Consider the following 22,077-nt stretch of genomic DNA (forward strand, 5'->3'; position numbering starts at 1 on the left):
GAACAAGAAGGAAGTAAGGCATACTGAGGAACCCTGTGCATTGGACATGGAGCACTTTGCTGCCACCACACTTTTTTCAGTGTTTAGAAGCAGGTGGGAGGGAAACATGAGCTGCTGACACCTCTTGCCTTTCCTGGCACAACTTTCCTGCTTGAGGACAGTGCTTGGCCCTCTCTCTTCTTGGGTGGTGCTGGAGTAGGAAAGCAATAATAAGGATAACAGCTAATATGTGGAAGCAATGAACACCAGTGCTCGCATCACACCATGTTCTACTGTAAGATTCTTTTCAGAAGTACCTGGACCTGGCACACTGTTCCTTGGCTTCACATGCGGTGAGATGCAGCATGCAAATTTTGTCCCTTGTGTACAAGCCTATTAATACTTCTGGTGCCATATATATCACCAGTAGACTTCTTGCAGAGCCAGAGATTCAGTGAGTGATTGTCTTGCTATTTATTGTTAAAGAAAAGCAAGGGAAACAAGCTGTGATATGAGGTAGAAAGTTTATTGTGGACATTTTCTAGTGCTCAATTTGTTCATTTCTAACCTCCCCAAATATAGTTTCATGGCAATCATTAATAACGATGCTATGTCAGGCAAGTTTAACCCAGAAATTAATTAATTCTTAAGTGAAACTTCAAGCCTAATTCTCAAGGTCCCAGAAAGTATTTGGGCAATTTTGTGTGAAATCTATGTCATCATGCTAACTGATGAACTTCACTTAGGTGAAGTTACCTTCTTTCTCTGTTATGTCTGCTAAACCGCAGAAGCCTGTGCTGCAGGGTCAGAAGACCAGCAGTCGTAAGATCGAATCCACGCGACGGAGCGAGCGCCTGTCGCTTGTCCCAGCTCCCGCCAACCTAGTGGTTCAAAAGCATGCAAATGCAAGTAGATCAATAGGGACCACCTCGGTGGGAAGGTAACAGCGTTCCGTGTCTAAGTCGCACTAGCCATGTGACCATGGAAAGATTGTCTTCGGACAAAACGCTGGCTCTATGGCTTGGAAACGGGGATGAGCACCGCCCCCTAGAGTCGAACACGACTGAACAAAAATTGTCAAGGGGAACCTTTACCTTTACCTTTACCTTGCAGACTGCAAAGACTTCAGATCATGTCTTTCCTGCCCTTTCTTCCCCCTGCTTGTTTTTGTATCATCTTACATGATGAAAATCACTGATCTCAGAAGCCTGTACAGTACACTTTTTTGTGTGCCTTTTTGATTGGTTTAATAAGGTTATCCCCTCACTCCGGGTTTGGGAATCTGAATTAATTTTGATACATGTAATAGCAAAATTCTGGTTGATGGGTTGTGTGATTTTGTTGGCTAGGGAGTAAAATGTGATAGAACAGTTCTATGCACAAAATCCACTTACATAGTTACACCAGCTGCTAACATTGGGCATTGAATTGCCTGAAGTTAAGAAATCAGTAGAAACATTATCTGCTGTATGCTGAGTCTTTAGCATTATGCCAATATTGCTGAAGGAGGTTTAAGTTAATATTTAGTACTAATCTATCCCAGGTCTCTCAAATTTGAAACACTGAGATACTTCCTTATAAAGGATATAGATATATTTATAATATGATTTTTTCCATCATGATCTGAGACATTTGGTGGTCCAAAGTTGTTGCCTGTAACTCCATCCTAATGTGAGAATGAACAGCCTATACTGGATTGTTAGCAATATATATCAAGTCATTTAATTGTATGACTTCCAACAATGTCTCCAGAGTAGGCAAGGGAGGCACATGGGAGCACCCTATAATTTTGCCGTCACTTTTTTTTGGTTTTTTTTTGTTAGGTTTTTTTGTTTTTGGCTGACTGAAAAAAGAGGTGACAGCCTCTAATTTTCCATGTAGCCTCTTTCACATTTATCTTATCCTTACAGTGTCATTACAATCAGGGATGTCTTATTTTCTTCTCATTGTTCTGCTAAAAGCTTTAGCAGCAGCATATGTTGCATAAATTTTGTTGATTTGAACCGAAGTACTTCAGAAGCTGCTTGTGTGGGTGGATCATTAAGTCTTTGTACTATTTCAGTTGAGTAGTCATGCTGTGGACAAGGAATACCATAAAAAGATGCATCTTTATATCATTTTCATTTGAATATTAATTTCAGTTCAGTTCTACATTTTAAGTAGGAAGACATCACAGCAGTTTATCGGAGTAGTAGTTACTGGAAAATTCTTTAATGATCATTTACCTAACTAAACAGAGATATTCACAATATGACACAGAGGAGTTTTTAAGAAATTTAAGCCATGCGGAAGGACTTATCCAAAATAACTGAGAAGTAGAGATGCTTTTATGATTCTGTTGCTTGGGGCTGTATGAGCTCTGATCATATGATTTACATACCAAGGTTTCTGAGGAATTTGGATTCATAATATGTATGATGCATATTTACATAGATTTGTATAATTTCTTAAAGTGTTGCCTTGCTATAAGCCCTGAAATATATCAAAATAATAAGATACAGATGATAATAAGATACAGATGATATTGATTATGAGATTTCTCCTAATATGAACTTGGGCCACAGATAATAATTGAAACCAAAGCAGGATCTCGTGGAATGTGTCTCTCTTTTTCTACTGAAAATAGTGAGAGGAGACTCCTTACTATATTTTTAACAGTTTCAGGTTGGCTTTCATTCCATTCTGAGCTACCTGGAAATAAAGAAGAGGAAAAAAAATCATCTCAGAAGACAGTACATTAATTTGTCAGATGATAATAAATGCTTCCTGCAAACATATTAGTATAGGAAAGACTGTTTATTGCTGTAAAAAAATTTCATCTCAAGAAGAATGAAGCTGTATGCAAATCTTGTGATCCTATATTATATACTGTTTTTCTTTGTGGCCTCTGTGAATGTACACAATTGGGTTCAGACTGCGCCTGCGCAGGTCTTCTCAGAATATTCTAGAGCTTTTGTAGAAAAGTAACAAGTTGAGAGTTGCCCCTATAGCTCATGCTCTGCCCGCCTCAACCCTCAATTCCATTTTACTGCCTCAGTTCTAGGAACTTCTTGGTATTAGAGCTCTCTTTTGCTAGATATTGGATTAGGATTGCTTGGTTTTGACTCAGACTCCTCTCTACATTTCTGACGTTCTGTTGCCCCTCGACTACTGACTGTTTTTGGATAATCTCCTGCTGTGTGATTTATCTTTCATGTTGACCCAGGCCGTTTCACTTTCCCGCGTTAATCTGACTGCTTTTGGTATTTTGGATAACTCCTTTCTGTTTACTACATTGACAATTGGATATCGCCTACGACTACGAATTTGTCTTCTCCCTTTGGACTTGGTCTTTAGATTTCTCCTCAAAGACATTTGCTGATACTAGTCTTGTGAGTCTGCCTTCACAATCGTGAGTCCTTCTACTCCCTTTCTTTCTACTACTTTATGTCCCCCTCAGGACCCTTCAGTAGGTGTGTGTCGTGTTCCCGTAAGTTATCCTTCTCGGATGGTCATAACCGCTGCCTCTTTTGTTTAGGGGAAACCCATCACCCCGTTCCTGTAGACATTGTAAGAAATTCACCAAAGCCACTCTTAAAGCAACAACGCCTTAAACTCTTTGTGGGACAAAACTCTCTTGGCGTGGCCCACCGAAATGGAGATGGCACAGACACGCTCGGCTACTCCACGCCCAGATGTAACATTTTCCTCTCCACCCTGTTTGTTGACATCGAGGGCAGGTGTCCATATTTGTGAAGAAATGGCACACTGTTTTATTTGGGAACCGATAACAAAATTAAACATGGCAGAATAATCAAACACTCAAGCTGTGGCAGGCTAGATTATTCTACAGTTGAATGAACCTTTGTTATAATCATATTTATTTCCTATACCTATATATACATGTACAGAATATGGAACAGAATATCTTGTCTGAAGAACTGGCTTCAATTCCTAGTATGAATAGAAGTTTAGAATGTCCCAAAGGGTCAAAAGTAACAAAATAACTTAAAGTATTTTTGTGCATAGCAGGATTTAAACCCTTTACAATCCTTAACCATCAGCACTAACCCTAGTAATAGTAATAAGGATTCTCAAGATTGCATAAAATGAAATAACCAAATTACTTAGTATCCCCCACTCTGATACAGAAGAAAATATTTTGATTGGATGAAGGTTTACACCTGCAGAATACAAAGTAGCTATCTAAAATCTATGAGATGTTTAGACAGGAAGCCAGTTCTATTTATTTTCAAACACAATTTTCCGGTTTTAACCCACCCATTCATGACTTTCAGTTCAAAATCTCAAATACAAGATTATACACAACTGAAAATGCTTGATTGGTTTACTAGATTCAAATTGTGTTACTGTGATCTTGAATCAGTTTCCATGAATTGAGTAAGCAGAATATATTCTGACATTCAAAGATGTATGGATATAGCAATATATAGAAATTATAAATGGGGTTAAAGAATTTGCAAGTATTATGATCTACAAGCTAAGAAATAACAGATTACGTAATAGAAATTGCTACTGCTACAAATTCCACTATGTTTAAATAAACTGAGGACAGTGCTTTATAATTTCCCACTACCAGTAAAAATCAAAGGCCAGAAATCTTACTGTGGATTTACGTTGGTTTATGTGTGTTTGCTCAAATCATGGTAGCAAACTGATGTTGAATAATATGTTGTTGCTTGCATTCTTAGTCATGATCCAAACATGAGACTTACCAGAGAGCTAGGAATGTGAGCAGGAACTCATTAAATAGACAAAATCCACTGTTGCAATTTTTCCAATTACACTGACAGTGGCAGAAATTGACAGTGGGATTCTGGCCAGCATATGTATTCTTTGTTTAACACATGATAAATATCCATAAAGCAGAGGCCCATGAACGGATAATGTTTTAGAATTTTTGAGCACGCTGTACATATTAAATTTTAAAAAAATTTTATTCATTGCTAGCTTAAGGTTATGTAAGAAAGGAAATATTTGATTAAGCAAAATGTACTCATGCATCCCCCAGGTCTATTCATATGTGCATGTCCATGTATATACATACATAGATATGTATATATGTACATATATGTTAAGTATTTTATTCTGCCTTTCTCTTAAAAAAGGATCCAAAGCCACTTACATTATTAAAAAGTAAGAGAATAAATTCATGACTGCTCAGTGTCTTGATACTACTTCTGTATGATAACGCTTGTGGTATTGGTTCTTTCATATATTGTGGGCTTCTTTGTATACTTTTGTTGTTGTTGTTGTTACTTTGCCATAAAGTCAGTTCTTTCTTTCTTTCTTTCTTTCTTTCTTTCTTTCTTTCTTTCTTTCTTTCTTTCTTTCTTTCTTTCTTTCTTTCTTTCTTTCTTTCTTTCTTTCTTTCTTTCTTTCTTTCTTTCTTTCTTTCTTTCTTTCTTTCTTTTGCATTTTTTAATGTACAGAATACATAGAAGTGGTTTTAGTGACTCTCACATTAGCAAGTTAACAGCATGATTAAAATCATTACAGGGAAGGATATAATTTCATGTTAATTCATGTGAATAAAATTTCTTCCACATGCCAACCAGTTCTGCCATTTTAGTATTGGGAGTGCATTCATGAATGTAGAGTGATAAATGAATGGTTTTGTCTGCTGTAGTCCCATAAAGGCTTTGTTTGCATTGTTTTAACATGTAGCTACTTGGGTAAAAGAAGTATCTTCAATTTGTTTTGAATTGGTCGAGAAGTATTCCTTTTGTTTCCTGTATTGAGAAAGATCTTGTAACAATTTTTCTTCAGGTGTCCTTACACAAGGAGTTGCTACAGTATTGGTGTATTTAGTTTTTTTATGTTAAAAGAACAATAATTTGTAAGTTAATCTATAACTATAATAGTCAGCTTGGAATGTATGATGACTTCTGTTGATGAGGACTTTGGATTGTTTAAAAAAGTATACAGTATTTGTATGAAAGCAAAATTTCACACCCTTCACTAAATTCAGGATCAAATTGAGAGGAAATGTTTTATCCTGTTCAGTTAACATGACTTCCCAGAGCTACCACAGAAGTTCTTTGAAGTGCCTAATGTAGGATTTTCAGCACACTGAAAAGTTCAGTTCTGTTGCATGGAGGTCTTGACAGTGTATTGGATATAGTATAAGAGCTGTATGTAGCAAAGAAAGCCTAAGTAGTCTGATCAACTTTGCAGGAACATAGGTAGCCCTTTTGTTTCATTGTCAAACATCCCCAAAGAAACAGCAATGAATCCACAGACTACTACAGTGGGGTCTTGACTTGAGAACTTAATCCGTGTTGGAAGGCGGTTCTCAAGTCAAAAAGTCTGTAGGTCAAGTCTCCATTGACCTACAGTGCATTGAAAACCGATTAATCCCGTAACAGGCTGTTTTTGTTCCGTTTTGGTTTTTTCTGGTCTGTAAGTCAATTCTCAGGCTGCAAGTCAAACCTAAATTTTGCAGCCAGAGAAGTTTGTAACTCAAAAAGTCTGTAAGTCAAGCCGTCTGTAAGTCAAGGGTCCACTGTACATGGAAAGAAAAAACTACCCACCTCTAAAAATGGATGGAACCTCATGAAAGTCACAGACAAAACTGGGTTATGTGGATGTCACTTAAGAGATTGTGAATTAGAGTTGGTAGAATCAAGGTGAATTTAAGAAAATGGAGCTTTTGCACTGACAGTTCTTTGTGAGTGTGGGAGAGAACAAGCCTCTGTTTCAGTGTACTTTATTCCCCTCAATATGTACAATTGAAGATTTGATGCTAGCTGCCACAGATGCTGTTGATGTTACCCTGCTACTATACAAAAATCATCTGGTGTATTAGAATGCTGGGCCATGCCTTTCTTAGGAGCCGAAATAACATAAAATACAAGAAAGTTGTACATGATGTTGAAGTGATACGGTCTGCAGTTTTTGTATACTTAAAATGGGATGTAGGAGTAACAGATAGAATGGATAGAATTAGATTAACCTCTGCTAGACATTTGTTAGATGCTTTGGAATGATTCACCTTGCATCAGCAGCTTCTGAGACAAGAGATAGAGGCCAATTTCCAATTTAAAAATAAAAATGTAAGAGTAAGTCAAATGTCTGCTTGGTAGCAAGTGGACCATGTCCCTTACGAGGTAGAGCACAGAGATAAACAGAAGAGGTTGTTTTCAGAATTGCAGATAGAAAATGCACCAAGTAGAAAGTCAGACAGCCTTGAAGTGCAAAATTGGTTTGGACAGGTTGCAGTTTCTTAACTGCACTTCCCTTCAGAACTGTTTTGCTTCTGGAAGGTAATAACGTCAGAGAGTACAGTAACCATGATTATGCATCATTAATTCAGTATTTCTGCATTTAAAATTAGGAGTGTATTAAATTGAGCAGATAACATATTTGTCTGTCAAGTTAACTATCCTTGAGCTCCAAAATGGATGATCTGTATTTGATCTGAACCTATTGTTCTTTCAGACACATACCTAGTCCATGAATTTTTTTTTTCAGTGCTGATTACCTGTTTGCGATTGTGAAGTAAAACCTCTTTGGATTTTTCTCATAAATGACGTGAGATGGTAGTAAAGCATGACTTCACGGGACTTGTTTGTTAAATTCTGAAAATATTTCATAATTACTTTCAGTATGTTCTAATGCAATAAAAATCCACCAAATTAATGAGTTAATACTAAAGTGGTGCATAATGTTACTGCAGAATTTATGAACAGTTAATTATACAAGAATATAATTAACATATAACTTAAAACTAACTTGTTAAAAATACAAAAGCGACCATGGTTTTCACAGGCAGCACAATGTCAAGGTATAGTACAGATGTATAGCATATTCCAAATCATGGGCAGAGCATTTTCTAGAGGCTTTAAACCAATCCATTTTAAATTATTTTCATGTACCATAAGAATGAACGACATGCTGTCCTTTAATTAAGTAATAAAGAACCTTGGATTGCTAGAATTTAAGTTGCTTCAAGCTTGAATCTTCCAAAGACTGAAGATAGTTTAGACTGCCACCTTGTGGCAATGGAAAACTCTTTACATTTCTTTCAGTAATACAGTACTGAGAGTGCATTACTGTAATAATAAAAGTTATGTGCCATCAAGTTACTTAGTTCTGTTTTTATTGGCTCCAAGGTTCCCCCCGTCTCATTTGCTAATATTTCTACTAAAGCCAGTTAAAAACTTGGTTATTCAAGCAGGCCTTCCCTCCAGTCAATTAAGTATTTCTCTTTTTCTTTTTCTTTGCTATTCCATCTTGGTAATCCTCTCTTTAAATTAATTGTTTTAAATTGAAACTGTAGTTGTAATTTTTATGATTTTATATATTTTTATACTGATTTGTTTTATTTTGTAAGCCGCCCCGAGTAGACATGGTCTAGAGGGGCGGGGTAAAAATCAAATAAATAAATAAAAAATAAAATACATGGCATGGTTGAGGGACCTTAGACCTCCAAAATGTGTCAATGGACTGTAGTCCTTGAGATACTGATGTGACTGGCAAGATCTCTTTTATTTCCTGCATGTACCTCTGGTAAGTTTGGCAGAATTCAGAGAGTAGGCATGACTGTAGCTACATAACGATTTCCACTCCAATTACCCGACAGTATTGTATGCTCTCTTTCCACAAATAAAGTAATTCCCCCCCCCCACTAATGTGGGAAACACCTTGCTACATTGTTGTCTCATAATCCATTGTAAATAGTATCCTGTAATATTTAGTGCCATTATATTATGGCCTGTAGCCCAAGTTCCATTTGACATTCTTGCACCATTAATATCCTGGAACTACTATATCCTATTGCTGCGCTGGTTCCATTACACCCCCAACACCAGGTACCAGCACCAAGTTTTCTCATTTTAAGAAAGCCCCTTGCTGAGGGTTCTTTTATGTCGCATGTGGCATCATCTGGAAGATCTGTTCTGTATGGTTTAGTTAATTCTGTTGAATTCAGTTGTTGAACATAAAATGGCCTGTCTGAGAATCCTTTGGCATGTGGTGACATATATAACAATTGGAGAGATTCAATGAGTCTGCCAACAACTGTGTAGCTTCAAGTACCACAATAGTGGATGGAGCTCTTGGTGGCAGCTGCCCTTCTGGTAGGCTAATAATCCAACAAAATATTACCGACATGGCTCACTGGAGCACTATAATAGATGTAACCTATATTCCCTAACTACTTTCCCTTCTTGTGAGATTATGGAGGGGTTTGTTAACAAATTGTATGTGTGTGTGTGTGTGCATGTGCGTGCGTATGTGTGTGTGCCCTGTATCTCCAAAAACGTTCTGGTAATTTTCTCCTGTGCTAGAAATAAAAATGTTTGGTCCACTTGTAGTGAGTATGAGCCCTTTTATATTGAACTAGTCCCCAACCCTCTCTCTCTTCTGCCCACAGTGGAGTGGTCCCTGAGTACCAAACACGATACCAACTCCAAGTTCAAAGGTTACCCAGACAGTTATATCACGTCCATAAGGTGTCACCAAGGAATCAATAAATTCCTGCCCAAACGCCTCCCACCATTCAACAGTTGTCACTCTGATGTACACTGTGCTGTTCGACACATGTGTCCATGCAGTTCCATCCTTATTCCAAGTTCTTGGGTGAGCTTTCTATTTCTTTTATCCTTGTCCAACATATTTTGACTGTTCAGATTGCTGTTTCAGTGATTAGTAACACTTGAAATGGGCGTTCTCCTTCAATTTCTGGTCTTTTCACGACTTTATAAGCACCCACTGTCCTGTTTGGTACTAATGTACAGCAAATTCCAATGGAGGACTTTGAGCCAAAAGCCCTTTTGAACTGAAAAAAAGAAGAAGTGGACAACCCAAGTACAGTATCTATAGCTTAAGAAACTTATCAGTCGTTTCAAACTATGGACATTCAAGCTCTCCCATATAGGATAGGCCAAACAGCATTTCATATGGTGATAATTTGATATATTTCTGAGGACAGTCCTGATTCTCAGTAATGCAATTGGCATGCACCTTATCCATAGCAGCTTTGTCTCCAATAGTAATTTTGCCAACTGCTTTTTCAGCATTTGTTTCATTCGCTCTACCCACCCATAGGAGGGAGGGTGCCATGGGGTATGAAATTCTCATGTTATTCCCACACCATCCATTATCCCCTGCAAAACCTTAGAACTAAAATAACTTCCTTGATCCAAGCCCATTGTTTCCACTAACCTGTACCGAGGTATTATCTGCTCTAATATAATTTTTGCCACTCCTATGGCTGTTTTCGTAAAGCCTTCTTATTTTCTTGCATGTCAAACACCCTTCACACTCTTGTTTAGCTTTTGTGTATATACCTACACAGCCATATTTCGTGAGAACCATATCATACATAGCTTGAACTCCCCAGTGGCATCCCTGATGTAGGATACTCCTAATTTGCCTCATAATTGGTTTTGACAACATTTGTCGACCATCTGGGAGAACCCATTTTCTTTCCTCCATTTGGATTGCTCCCCGTTTCATCAATTCTCTCTGTTCTGCTTTGGAATTTTTTTGGCTGTATCTCAAGTTCAGGGATACAAGGGGTTAAGTTATATAATGGTGCCTCCTGCCCTTCTAGGGTGGCTTATTTCACTGCTCACCTGTAAGCCTTTTCCCTCTCACCTGAAATGTATTCCCTGTTTGGTGCCCATTCATAGGTACTACTGCTATTTGTTCTGGCAGCAATAGAGCCTCCAGTACTGTACCTGCCTTATTAATTCGTCACGCACCAACTCTGTTTCTCTGCTGTTAATCAGGCCTCTTTCAGTCCAAATTTTTCCATTCCATAAGCATATTTGGAATCTGTGTATATTGTTCCATCTCTTGAATTCAGTAAATGTAAGGCCCGAATAAGAGCATACAATTCACAAGTTTGTGCTGACCAATTGTTTTCCAAAAAGTCACCTTCTTGCTTTCTTCAACTAGAATAGCTATAGCTGCTATTGACTGGACACACTCTGGCCACCCTCTATACACTGATCTAAAAGCTTAGAGAGAGAGACTACAGATTGTTTCTGTCCTCCCCACTTTTGGGAAGGAACAAAGCTGTGCATTAACAAGAAGTTATAATGGCTTATCTATTAATGGCAATGCCAAGACTGGTCCTTTAACAATTTCACTAAGGATTTTTCTTCTTCAGTCCAATCTAACACTTCCGGTTTGTCAGTTTTTTAAAAATTATTTATCACTTGTTCTTCATCGTGGTCTTCTGTGAATGCACACAAAACGGGTTAATCCAGCTCCAGCGATGGTCCTCTCAGAATATTCTAGAGCTTAATAGAAAAGAAACAAAGTTTAAGGTTGCCTACACTGCGCATGCTCCGCCCGCCTTAGCCTCAGTTCCATTTCTCTCCCGTGTGAGTTGGGACTTCTCGGATAGAGCTCTGCGTTTTTTCTAAATATATGGACGTTTTTCTCGTACTTTGACCTATGCGTGTTTTTGGACTACTCTGGTTTTCTCCTTCATGACTCGGACTTGACTTTGGACTTTTGAATGGTTTTTTCCCCCTTAAATTTGATTGCCTCGTTTCCCCCCCCCCGCCTTTTTTAACGGCCCTGTCTCGTTTATTTTACTGTCTTATGTCCCCCTCTGGTGCGTGGTTTGTGACAGAAAGCTTCCCTTTCAGGACGGACATAATAAGTGCCTTTTTTGCCTTGGGGAAGCACATTTGGCCCAAAATTGTAGGCATTGCCAGGCATTCACCAAGGCTGCGCTGAAGGCTTGGCAGCAGCGCTTAAAGTATCACCTTTGGGACACTGCTTTAGCCTCTTCTAAACCTTCCTCTATGGAGCTCCCTTCTGCAGCTCCGGTCCACCCTACTGAGGGCACTCTGCCGCAAGTACCTGCTTCCACATCTTCCGGGAGAACCGCGGAGAAGCCGGGCAAAAATCCTGCTGCTTCGAAAAAATCTGCCGCTTCTAAAGCCATAGCTGCCAAACCTGTAAAGCAAGCAAGGTTGTTCCTCCTCCTATTTGGCCATAGCTGCCCTACAAATCATAGCTCTCTCTTCTCCAGTAAATAAAATGCTTACCCCAGGTATATATATTTGGCCCTAGCAATTGATATATCTGCTCTGCAAGTCCTACTGGATCTTCTATAAATGACTTCATCTCCTTTTTAAAACTCCTTATTTCTGCACTACTTAAAGGGACATTCACAAACCCCACTTGGTTAGGTCCCATGGCCACTTCCTGAAGGGGGCACATTTCAATAACTGTATCATCACTATCTTCTTAAGTCTCCTCACTATCAGAATCCATAGGTCTTCTTCTAAGCTTCCTCATTCTTCTTCCTTTTGTGGAGGGCATGAGAGACCCTTAACATCTCTTTTTAAGAGCTCAAGCTCTCTTACTAGTTGTATACACTGCTCCTGTGCTTCTCTTATTTCCTTATTCACATCTAATTTACCACTTCAGGCTCATTAGAGTTTGATGCACTGCTTATCATCAAGTTCCTGGGGAGGGGCTGATGAGGGTGAGGTAGGAGGTGGTGGGGAGGATGGTGCCGAGGATGGTGATGGGACAGGGGATGGATTGGGTAATGCGGCAGTGTATGGGGTGGGGAGTTATCTAAGGGAACCCATCTAGTCATTTTCTCTTTTTCCTCTACTTTCAGAAGGTTCATTAAAACATAATTACTCCCTATCCGGCAAGAGGCATACTCTATCTCTTCTTACGTCACTGAAGTTTTCTCCCTTACATAGACATTCAGATCCTGACAGATACAAGCCTCAAATGCTCCAAATTTAGGCCAAAACACTGCAGGTGGCCTAATACTTTCCTTAGTCCATGCAAAACAACAAAAAGTTTATCATCGTCTTCCTATCTTTACCCCTAGTAATTTCATTTACATTCCAAAACCTTAACATTACGCCTAAAGGACTGTCGGGTGGAATGTCTATCTCTGGGCTTTCCTTTTCCTGGACCTTCCTTCGTTCACTCTTGTCCCCCATCGAGATGTCTTTCAACAGAGATGCACCCGCTTTGTCTATCTCTGGCCGTGCTCCTCACGGATACAACAGAACCGTGGATCAAGACTCCACAATCACTTCATGTCACCTAACATGTTGCACACGCACTGTCAATCAGTCCCGATCCCAACCACCAGGGCAATGCTTAACAATCCACTTTTCTTACCTTGGTCCGTGCATGGAGTTTGCCTGGTTGCCTTTGTGCCCACCAGTTTCTCCCTGTCTGCTTCACTGTGGTGTCGCGTCCTGGGTTGTCCTGTCTGCTCAACCAGTGCCCCCACTAGAGAAAGTAGATCACTGAAATCAATGGGACGCGACTCCGTATTTTCCCAGTAGTGGGCCAAGGCAGGAGACCTGGGTCCCAGATGATCCCCCATTTGTGAGAAGTGCTCACCCCTTGCTACTTAAATGCAGTAACCAGACAACCACGAATACAAGCAGCACTCTTTTATTAAAAGCACTTTTGCAAAAGTGAGTGTCCTAGCTGGGTAGAGGCACACACATCAATACAGGTAGCATGATATTTATCTCCTACTCCTGGCTGTATGGTCCCTTCCTTGTTTCCCCATCGGCTAGTTGCTCCAAGGTGTACAGCCTATCCAATGTGCCTAAACTGATCAAAGAAGTCCCCCCTTTGTTTACATCTCCCACTCCGCTCTTTACCTAGACCCCAGACTCTTATTTATTTCTATCCCTATTGGTTATATGTTCCCTTTTCCCAACATCCCTGCCGCCATTATAACTGACCCATTAAATTCCTTCATTCTTACCCAGGCCTACTTGCTCAATCTTCTTGTCAGTACAATAGGGTACCTCTCTTGTTTGTACTTCCATCTTATAATTTCTCATGACTTCTTTAAATTCCTTTTGTTGGCTAAATAATTAACAAAAAGTATGCACTGATTATTTTACCATGACCATTTACTCAATCATTCTGTCCTTACAGGGACTTGCAAAAGCAGCACTGATTCCTCTATTTCTCTCACTGTTTCATTCGTATGTGTAGTTCAGAGTATGTGGGCTCATAAGACTAAATACAACAATGAATACTGTGCCAGAAATATTAGTGAGATACTGTATTGTCCAAAATTAATCTCTAGCTTTGGCAATACAAAGACTGCCCATTTTCTTTTAATCTGCTCCATGCTGGCTGGATTAGGTCAGTGAGTCAGAGCATCTGACTGGGAGCTAGGGGTCAGGAATTCTATTTGCCACTGTGTCATTTAGGAGAAGAACCAGCCTGTGGAGTCCTGGGCAAGCTATACAAGTGCCCCCAGAAAAAAGAGCAGGAAATCACGTCTGAGTATTCTGCTCCTAGGAAGTCCTGAAAAAAGTTGCCATAATCAGAATTGACTTGCTGGCACTTAATAGTTACTATTACACTGATTTGGGATCTGACTTAAATAGCAGCTGTTATGTTTCATGAAACAGGTAGCAGCTGTTACCATTCCTTTGTCCCAGAATGCATTGCTAGGTGTGATCTGATGATTTAGGGTTATAGAACTGTTGAGCTGGAAATGATCCCAAGGGTCATAGAGTCAAGCCCCTGCCAAAAAGACGTCCACAGCTAAATCATCCATCACAGCTGGCCATCTGGCCTCCTCCTAGGCAGTCCATTCCACTGTCAAACAGCAGTGCTGTCAAGAAATTCTTCCTAATGTTTAGGCAAAATCTCGTTTATAACTCTAATTCATTACTTTGGATTCTACTTTCTGAAGACGAAGAAACAAACTTGCATCATCTTCTATGTGACAGCTGTTTAGATATTTAAAAATGACTATCCTATTGCCTTTCAATCTTCTCTTTTGCTAAACAGACCCAGTTTCCTCAGGTGTTCCCCATAGGAGACACCTATGCTGATCTGTTGTCCTCTTCTGGACATTCCAACTTGTAAATATGCTCCTTCAACTGTGGTGCCCAGAACTGAATACCAATTGAAGCCTTTAAGGCAGAATTGAGTGGTACAATTATTTAATCTAGACACCCTACTTTAGTTGATGGAACCAAGTACTGCATTTTCTTTTCTTTTCTTTTTTTATTGCTGCATAACTCTAGACCAGGGGTTTTAAACTCAATTTACCTGGGGGCCGCTAGAGACAGAGTCTGGGTGAAGCTGGGCTGCATCAGATTTTCCGCCAAGTGGAGCAAGAGCCCGAGGAAGCCGCCCAGGAGTTTCCTTAGCCGACAGACAGGGCCACATGTTTGAGACCCCTGCTCTACACTCACATTAGGTTTGTGGTCTACTAAGACTCCTAAATCCTTTTGACATGTACTAATTACTGCAAAGCTAACTTTCACTCATATTTTGTGCATCTGGTAACTTTACATTTTATTATTAAAATGTTATAAAACTTTATATTTTATTATTTATATAAATTTATTAAAAATTCATTTTAATAGCTATGTTATAGTTCTCCAATCTGTTCATGTTGTGTTTAACCCTGATTCAGTCTGCTAGTATGAGGTATTCCTCCCAGTTTGGTCGCATCTGCAAAGGGAATAATAAGGGATCATTGGTGAGTACAGTGGTGCCTTGCATTACGACGTTAATTCGTTCCAGCAAAATCGCTGTAGAATGAAAACGTTGTAATGTGAAAATAAAAAGCCCATTGAAACGCATTGAAACCCCTTCAATGCGTTCCAGTGGGCTGGAAACTCACCGTCCACCGAAGATCCTCCATAAGGTGGCCATTTTCGGTGGCTGTCTTGCGAGGAATCCGTCCCAGAAAACAGCGGGGAGCCATTTCATTTACCCGGCGGCCATTTTGAAGCTGCCGATCAGCTGTCCGAAAATTGTCGTTTTGCGAAGAATCGGTTCCGGAAGCAGGGAACCAATCATCGCAAAGCAAAAAACCCTTATTCAGACCATCGTTTTGCGATCGCAAAAAGATCGTCGTAATGCGGTTTCGTCGTAATGCGGGGCAATCATAAAGCGAGGCACCACTGTACTCTTTTACTATCATAAACTGCTTCTTTTTGCTTTATACTAAAAGCCCTAGGAAGGACTGAGTAAGTCAAAATTGGCAGCACATCATTATTTGTTATTAGCTTGTTACATTGTTTTTATTAATTAGTTTTCATGGATTGAAGTCTACCTCATTCTAGCACAGGGGTGAGCAATTAATTTCTATAGGGGGCCACATGAAAAATCTGAACTGTGTTCAGGGGCCGAACCAACTTTACTTAAAAATAAAATGAAACAGTGATGTTATGATTGTTTTTATTTTTAACTTGTTAATCTTCACAAATACTAAAGAGTTTTTTTGTGATATGTTAAAGATAAGCAACTGATCAACATTAGACAAAAAGCTATAAATGGTTTTGATATTCAATTTGTTCAGTGAGAGAAGTCCAGTCTGTCTTGGGCTTGAACAAGTGCTTGAACATCGAACAGGAGCGGCTTGTGGGCCATATGTGGCCCTCGGGCCACACTTTGCCCAGGTCTGCTCTAGCACATAGAGACTTTTGCCAGGGAAGTTAGTAAAGGATACTTCTAAGATGTAACAAGTTCCTGTAATATTTTTCCTGCAGCTTCCTTTCTGAATGTACTCCTGAAATTGTTGGTGCTGTTGTATTATAGCATTTGAGTTGGTAAATGTATGTGAACTGCTTTAAAAAGTCTTTTTCTGCTTGTGATAAATGGCAGGGGGAGCTATTTCCTAGTAGAAGCTTTGTCCTTTCTGGAATAGCTTTTGAGGAATTCACACCCTGTTCTCTTCACAGCAACTGTTATAGAGTTGATTGCCAGACAAGAAATGACAGGCACTCTGATTATGCAGTAGCTTGAAAAGTGTTTACTCAATTATGGTCTGTTTTCATATATTCTTCAGCCTGGGGTGCATTTTTCTTCTTTATTCCTAGCTTTGCACATATTGAAAACAGATTTAGGATGTAGTTTACTTCCCTTCTGTCCTTCCCTGCTTAATTAAGGATGTCTACACTTTCTTTCCTGCCCTTGTTACTTCTGCTACTGTATTGGTGGGTTTTTGATCTTATCATGTTTAAAGGGCTATATTTAAATACTTACCACTAGATATATTCTGCTGTCCCACAGTGTCTCCCTGGGTAAATGCATACTGGAAAATAAATTTCACTGAGATCAATTCTACATTTCCTTTTCAACCCTTCCCTAATAAACAGTCACATCTGCTGTTTTTACTGAGGTCATCTCCCATTCCAAGATTCCATTTAATATGTACCCTTCAAATAGAGGACTCCAGTCACTACTAAAATGATCTCCCCGTCATTTTTTTCCTGCACAGTAACATCAGCCTCTGTACAGTATTTACTATATACTGTATTAGCTCTGGAGCAAAGAGGAAGGATTGTGCTCTGTGGATAGATAGATACTTTATTATGCTCAATGACCAGCATCCTAAATGCATATACATAAAATACACAATATTCAGAAAACATATGCATATATACATATACCTAAAATCTTGCTACTACTATAAGTAAAAGGCAAAGGTTCCCCTTGACAATTTTTGTCCAGTCGTGTCCGACCCTAGGGGGCGGCGCTCATCCCGCTCTTCAAGCCATAGAGCCAGCGTTTATCCGAAGACAATCTTTCCGTGGTCACATGGCCAGTGTGATTTAGACACGGAACGCTGTTTACCTTCCCACCGAGATGGTACGTATTTATCTACTCGCATTTGCATGCTTTTGAACCGCTAGGTTGGCGGGAGCTGGGACAAGCGACAGGCACTCACTCCGTCGCGTGGATTCGATCTTACAACTGCTTGGTCTTCTGACCCTGCAGCACAGGCTTCTGCGGTTTAGCCCACAGTGCCACCACGTCCCTATAAGTAAAAGCTGGCTAAAAATTACTGAGACATTTGATTCATGGATTTTAATTGCAGCTGCACAGAATTTTGCTACATTAAACAACATACTGGTTTTTGCTCCTGACAACATGCTATGTTTTGCTGTGATGACACAGAAGATACATAATATGCCTCTGAGCATCCAGGGAATAACTTTATATGACATTCGATTAAAATTTCCCAGAGTCTTTGATAGAAGGAGGCAGTGCAGAAGAACATGAGTCATTGTTTCTGTTCCACCAGAATTATAAGGCCGTTTGCGTTGGGAGTACGGCATCTTGTACTGCTGATGGCAAACCATTTACAGTGGTGCCTCACATCGCGATCGCTCCGTATAGCGATGAAATCGCTTTGCGATGGACTTTTTGCCATTGCAAGTGTGATCGCTTTGCGATGGTCCCTATGGGGAAAATTCGCTTTGCGATGATAGCGGGGAAGCGATCATCGCAAAGCCCCCATTTTCGCACAGCTGATTGGTGGTTTCAAAATGGCTGCCGGAAAAACTAAATGGCCACCCGCTGTTTTGCCTCGCTTTAGAGGCACTGAAAATGGCCACCGTATGGAGGCTCTTCACTTTAAGGTTAGTTTTTAGCCCATAGGAACACATTGAAGGGGTTTCAATGTGTTTCTGTGGGCTTTTTAAAATCACTTAGCAATGAAATCGCTTAGCAGTGATTTTTGCTGTATGGATTAACATCGCTAAGCGAGGCACCACTGTAGTTGGACAAGGGTAAAAGCTCACCTGCCAACCTAGCAGTGTGCCTACCAACGTAGCAGTTTGAAAACGTAAAAATGTGAGTAGATAAATAGGTACCATTACAGTGGGAAGGTAACAGCATCCCGTGTCTAGTCACACTGGCCACGTGACCACGGAAACTATCTATGGACAAAACCTGGCTCTATGGCTTGGAAATGGGGATGAGCACCGTCCCCTAGAGTCAGACACAACTGGACTAAATGTCAAGGGGAACCTTTACCTTTACCTAAAATCTCTGCATTGCTTTTTGTATTAAAAGTAAATAAAAATAATTAGCTATGCTTCAAAGGTAGCAGTGCAGAATCAATTAATGTATTGTTGGAAGTTGTACCTAAATCATGCTGTCTCGCAGCCTCCATAATACTTTGTCTGAGGACTCGATTAGCTGCAGTGTATTGTAAATAAGGCATTTCTCAGAAATGCCCTCTTTAAACCAGTAGGTTTTTGCGTGCACACTGTGGTGTCAATTTGGAGTTCTCATAGTCTGCTTTGATGTGGATTTTTTTCTGACATAAATCCGATGTAAGTAGCAGATTTGTGTAATCAAGGTTGCTGTCCTCTGAAGATGCCGGCCACAGAGACTGGCGAAACGTTAGGAAGTGCAACCTTCAGAACACGGCCAAAGAGCCCGAAAAACCTACAACAACCATTAGATCCTGGCCGTGAAAGCCTTCGCGAATATATGGTATACCTTCTTTAGCATTCTTTGAAACTTGGATCACCTGTCATGGGACATTAAACAGTGTAAAGTGAAAAATTAATGTCTTCTGATAGTGGGTTTTGTTGTTGTCCTATGCAAGGAAAACACATTATGGATAATGTCTCTTTCTTTCTGTGCATTTATTTTCACGTGCGTTGCTCTGCTGTTTAAAAAACAGCTTTTATTTCTTGTCACTGTTGTTAACTTGAAAAGTAAACTTTTTTGTTTAATGTCTAAAGAAATGTGAGGTTTCTTCCATTTATACAAGGAAAATAGGAGCCTCCACTTCTAGAAATATTTTCTTGATAATCCTGCCCACCTAAAAGCTCTTCAGATTTTGTGAGTTGTTTTAAATAGGTTTTTTTGGATTGGTGCATATTACATTGTATGAAATATTGTCAGATGATGGACCTGGTTACTACAATTCTAGTCTTGTTTACACAGATGTCTCTCAGCCCAGTTCCATGTGCACATTATTAGGAAACAATTCTATGTGCTTGCCAATATCTTGTTGAATATTTATACAGAGCTTTCCTTGCAGAAACTGTCATGATAATATGAATGGAGGCCAGTTGTATGTGGCCAAGGACACAACCAGCACCTCCTCAGATTTGCTGTTGTAGTTTGTGCAGTTGAAGTTCTGCTCACATAAATATTGGTTACATACTGGTTATTGTTATGTAAAACAAGCAGTTCCTTCAGTTTCCTTGATAACATTTTTCTTTAACATAAACTTTGCCAGTTTGATAGGAATTTTAAGTAAAACAACCAGTAATAGTTGTGTAGACTCTTTTATTTATTTGTAGTGTTTGCATCTTGCTTTATGTGTTACAACTGTAGCATTTCCACTATTCAGTTAACTAACTACAATCTGTCTTTGTCCCAGGGCTTTGCTATACCATATGATTATATCCTATCAGCATTTTAAAGTTGGGACCACTTTCAAAAAGTGTATTTGTGTTCACATGATAGTTCAATTTTTCAAAAAGTCCTATGCTTTTTAGTCAACTTGAAATGTTTATGCTTCTGGGCTTGTTGTATCCTCTTTACAGATTTGCCCCATAGACAGAACTAGTGCCATCCCAATTATTTTTAAAGAAAGAGCTGTTTAGTTCATTGTATTGGAACAGCATTGCTCAGTACAGGCAGGAGTTAAAGAAGTGTTAGGAATGCTAGAACAGAGATTTTGAGACATTTCTTGCTGTCACTGGAGAGAGAAAATACTTGAAAACTGAAGGCAAAGAAAGCTCTGCATTTACAGTAATACAGTGGATTTCCCCTCTTTTAAATTCAAGTGCAATGTGGCCTGTATTAAACAAGCTTTTACAATGTGCATGTTTATGTGTGTAGTGATATGCTTTTTAACCATAACTCCCTAGTAAGATTATAACTTGCAACATACGTTTAACATTTGCAGTAGGGTGTGGGAGGCAGAAGAGATGGATTTGCAGGCAATTAAATCCTTTGGTTAGAAATCTTCTTGAGAGACACTTAAATTATGCTCAAGGGAGAAAATGTGTTCCAGAAAATTCAGTCATGCACAGTTGATAAATAAGGTTTCAAAAATGCTTTATAATAAGATCAGTGTATTTGTTGTTGTAGAGCAAACTTTTATTCCTTCTCTTGTAGGCAAGTAATCCTCAGTTTGTTCTGAGAGGGTAAATGAGTGTTTGTTTATTAGGGGTGGGCAAACTCAATATATATGAAGTGCCAAATTCTCTTTTTTGGGGGGAGGTTGTTTTCTTTGACTTAATTTGGGGGGTAGAAGGCCTTAGGGTAATTAACTCCAAGACCCCAGGAGACGCTTCATCAACAAAAAAATACCATTTTGTTTTAAATGTTTTTGGATTATTATTGTTTTTAAAATAACAACAAAGGGAGTCTCCCGGAGCGCCTTGATTGTAAAAACACACCTGGGAGGCTTCATGAAACCAGGGGCTATTTTATTTTTATTTATTTATGTAATTTATATGCCGTCCACACTACCCAAAGGTCTCTGGGCGGCTTTGCTTTGCCCCTTTCTTGTCTGTATGTAAGAGAGGGAGAGAAGCTTACAATGCTTTTAATAGTTACTATTTCAACTAATACTGTTACTGTTTGTTTTCTCTTTTTTGTAGGATCTGGAGATAGTATATTCTTATTTACATGGAATGGAAGCTTTGTCTAATTTGAGGGAACACCAGCTGAGGTAAGCTGTACAATGGCAATGTTTTATCCTGTTTTAAGGCCTAATAGGTTTTTTTTTATAGAGAGCTCACTTACTAGGATGGTGTACTGATAACTTTAATTTTAAACCAAAACGGTTTTTTTACATGAATAATGTGTTAAGAAGTTGCTTTACCCATTAGTCCTATGATGAGTTACTTTGAACCAAATTGAACTCTGGTATTTCTGTATTTCTACATAGCGTATGTTAATTTTTATCCAGTTTCACAGACTGGTCAGAAATGTTGACTGTGAGTTTAATGTACAGTTCATTTGAGAATTCTGATTAACCAGAGACACATTTAATATGGAAGATCATTTTGTAATTTTCTTTTTTTCAAATACAGTGGTGCCTCGCAAGATGAACGCCTCGCGGGACGAAAACCCCGCAAGACTAATGTTTTTTGCGATTTCTGTGGTGCCTCGCAAGACGGCTTCTTCTATGGCCGTGCTTTGCAAGATGAATGTTTTTCGCAAGACCGATACCTCACAAGACAAATGAATAATTTTCGTCTTACGAGGTTCCCATGGGAATGCATTGCAGTGCATTCCTATGGGAAACCGCTTTTTACAAGACGAAAATTTCACAAGACAAAATGAAATACATTTGTCTTGCGAGGCACCACTCTACTAGAATTCAAAGCAGCTTGCAAATGTAAA

The 22,077-nt window shown here is 39.3% G+C and overlaps 1 protein-coding gene across 5 annotated transcripts in view; it reads left to right on the forward strand.

Annotated features, from left to right (window-relative positions):
- RAPGEF2 (Rap guanine nucleotide exchange factor 2) overlaps positions 1-22,077 on the forward strand; it is a 217,572-nt gene that overhangs the window by 40,071 nt on the left and 155,424 nt on the right. For all 5 annotated transcript variants that reach the window (XM_020781418.3, XM_020781421.3, XM_073001508.2 and 2 more), the window contains exon 2: positions 21,330-21,400. In XM_020781418.3, coding sequence (XP_020637077.3) covers positions 21,330-21,400 — 71 coding nt within the window. The remainder of the gene's footprint in view (positions 1-21,329; positions 21,401-22,077) is intronic.

Source organism: Pogona vitticeps, chromosome 5, assembly GCF_051106095.1.
Source record: "Pogona vitticeps strain Pit_001003342236 chromosome 5, PviZW2.1, whole genome shotgun sequence".
Taxonomy (NCBI): Eukaryota; Metazoa; Chordata; class Lepidosauria; order Squamata; family Agamidae; genus Pogona; species Pogona vitticeps.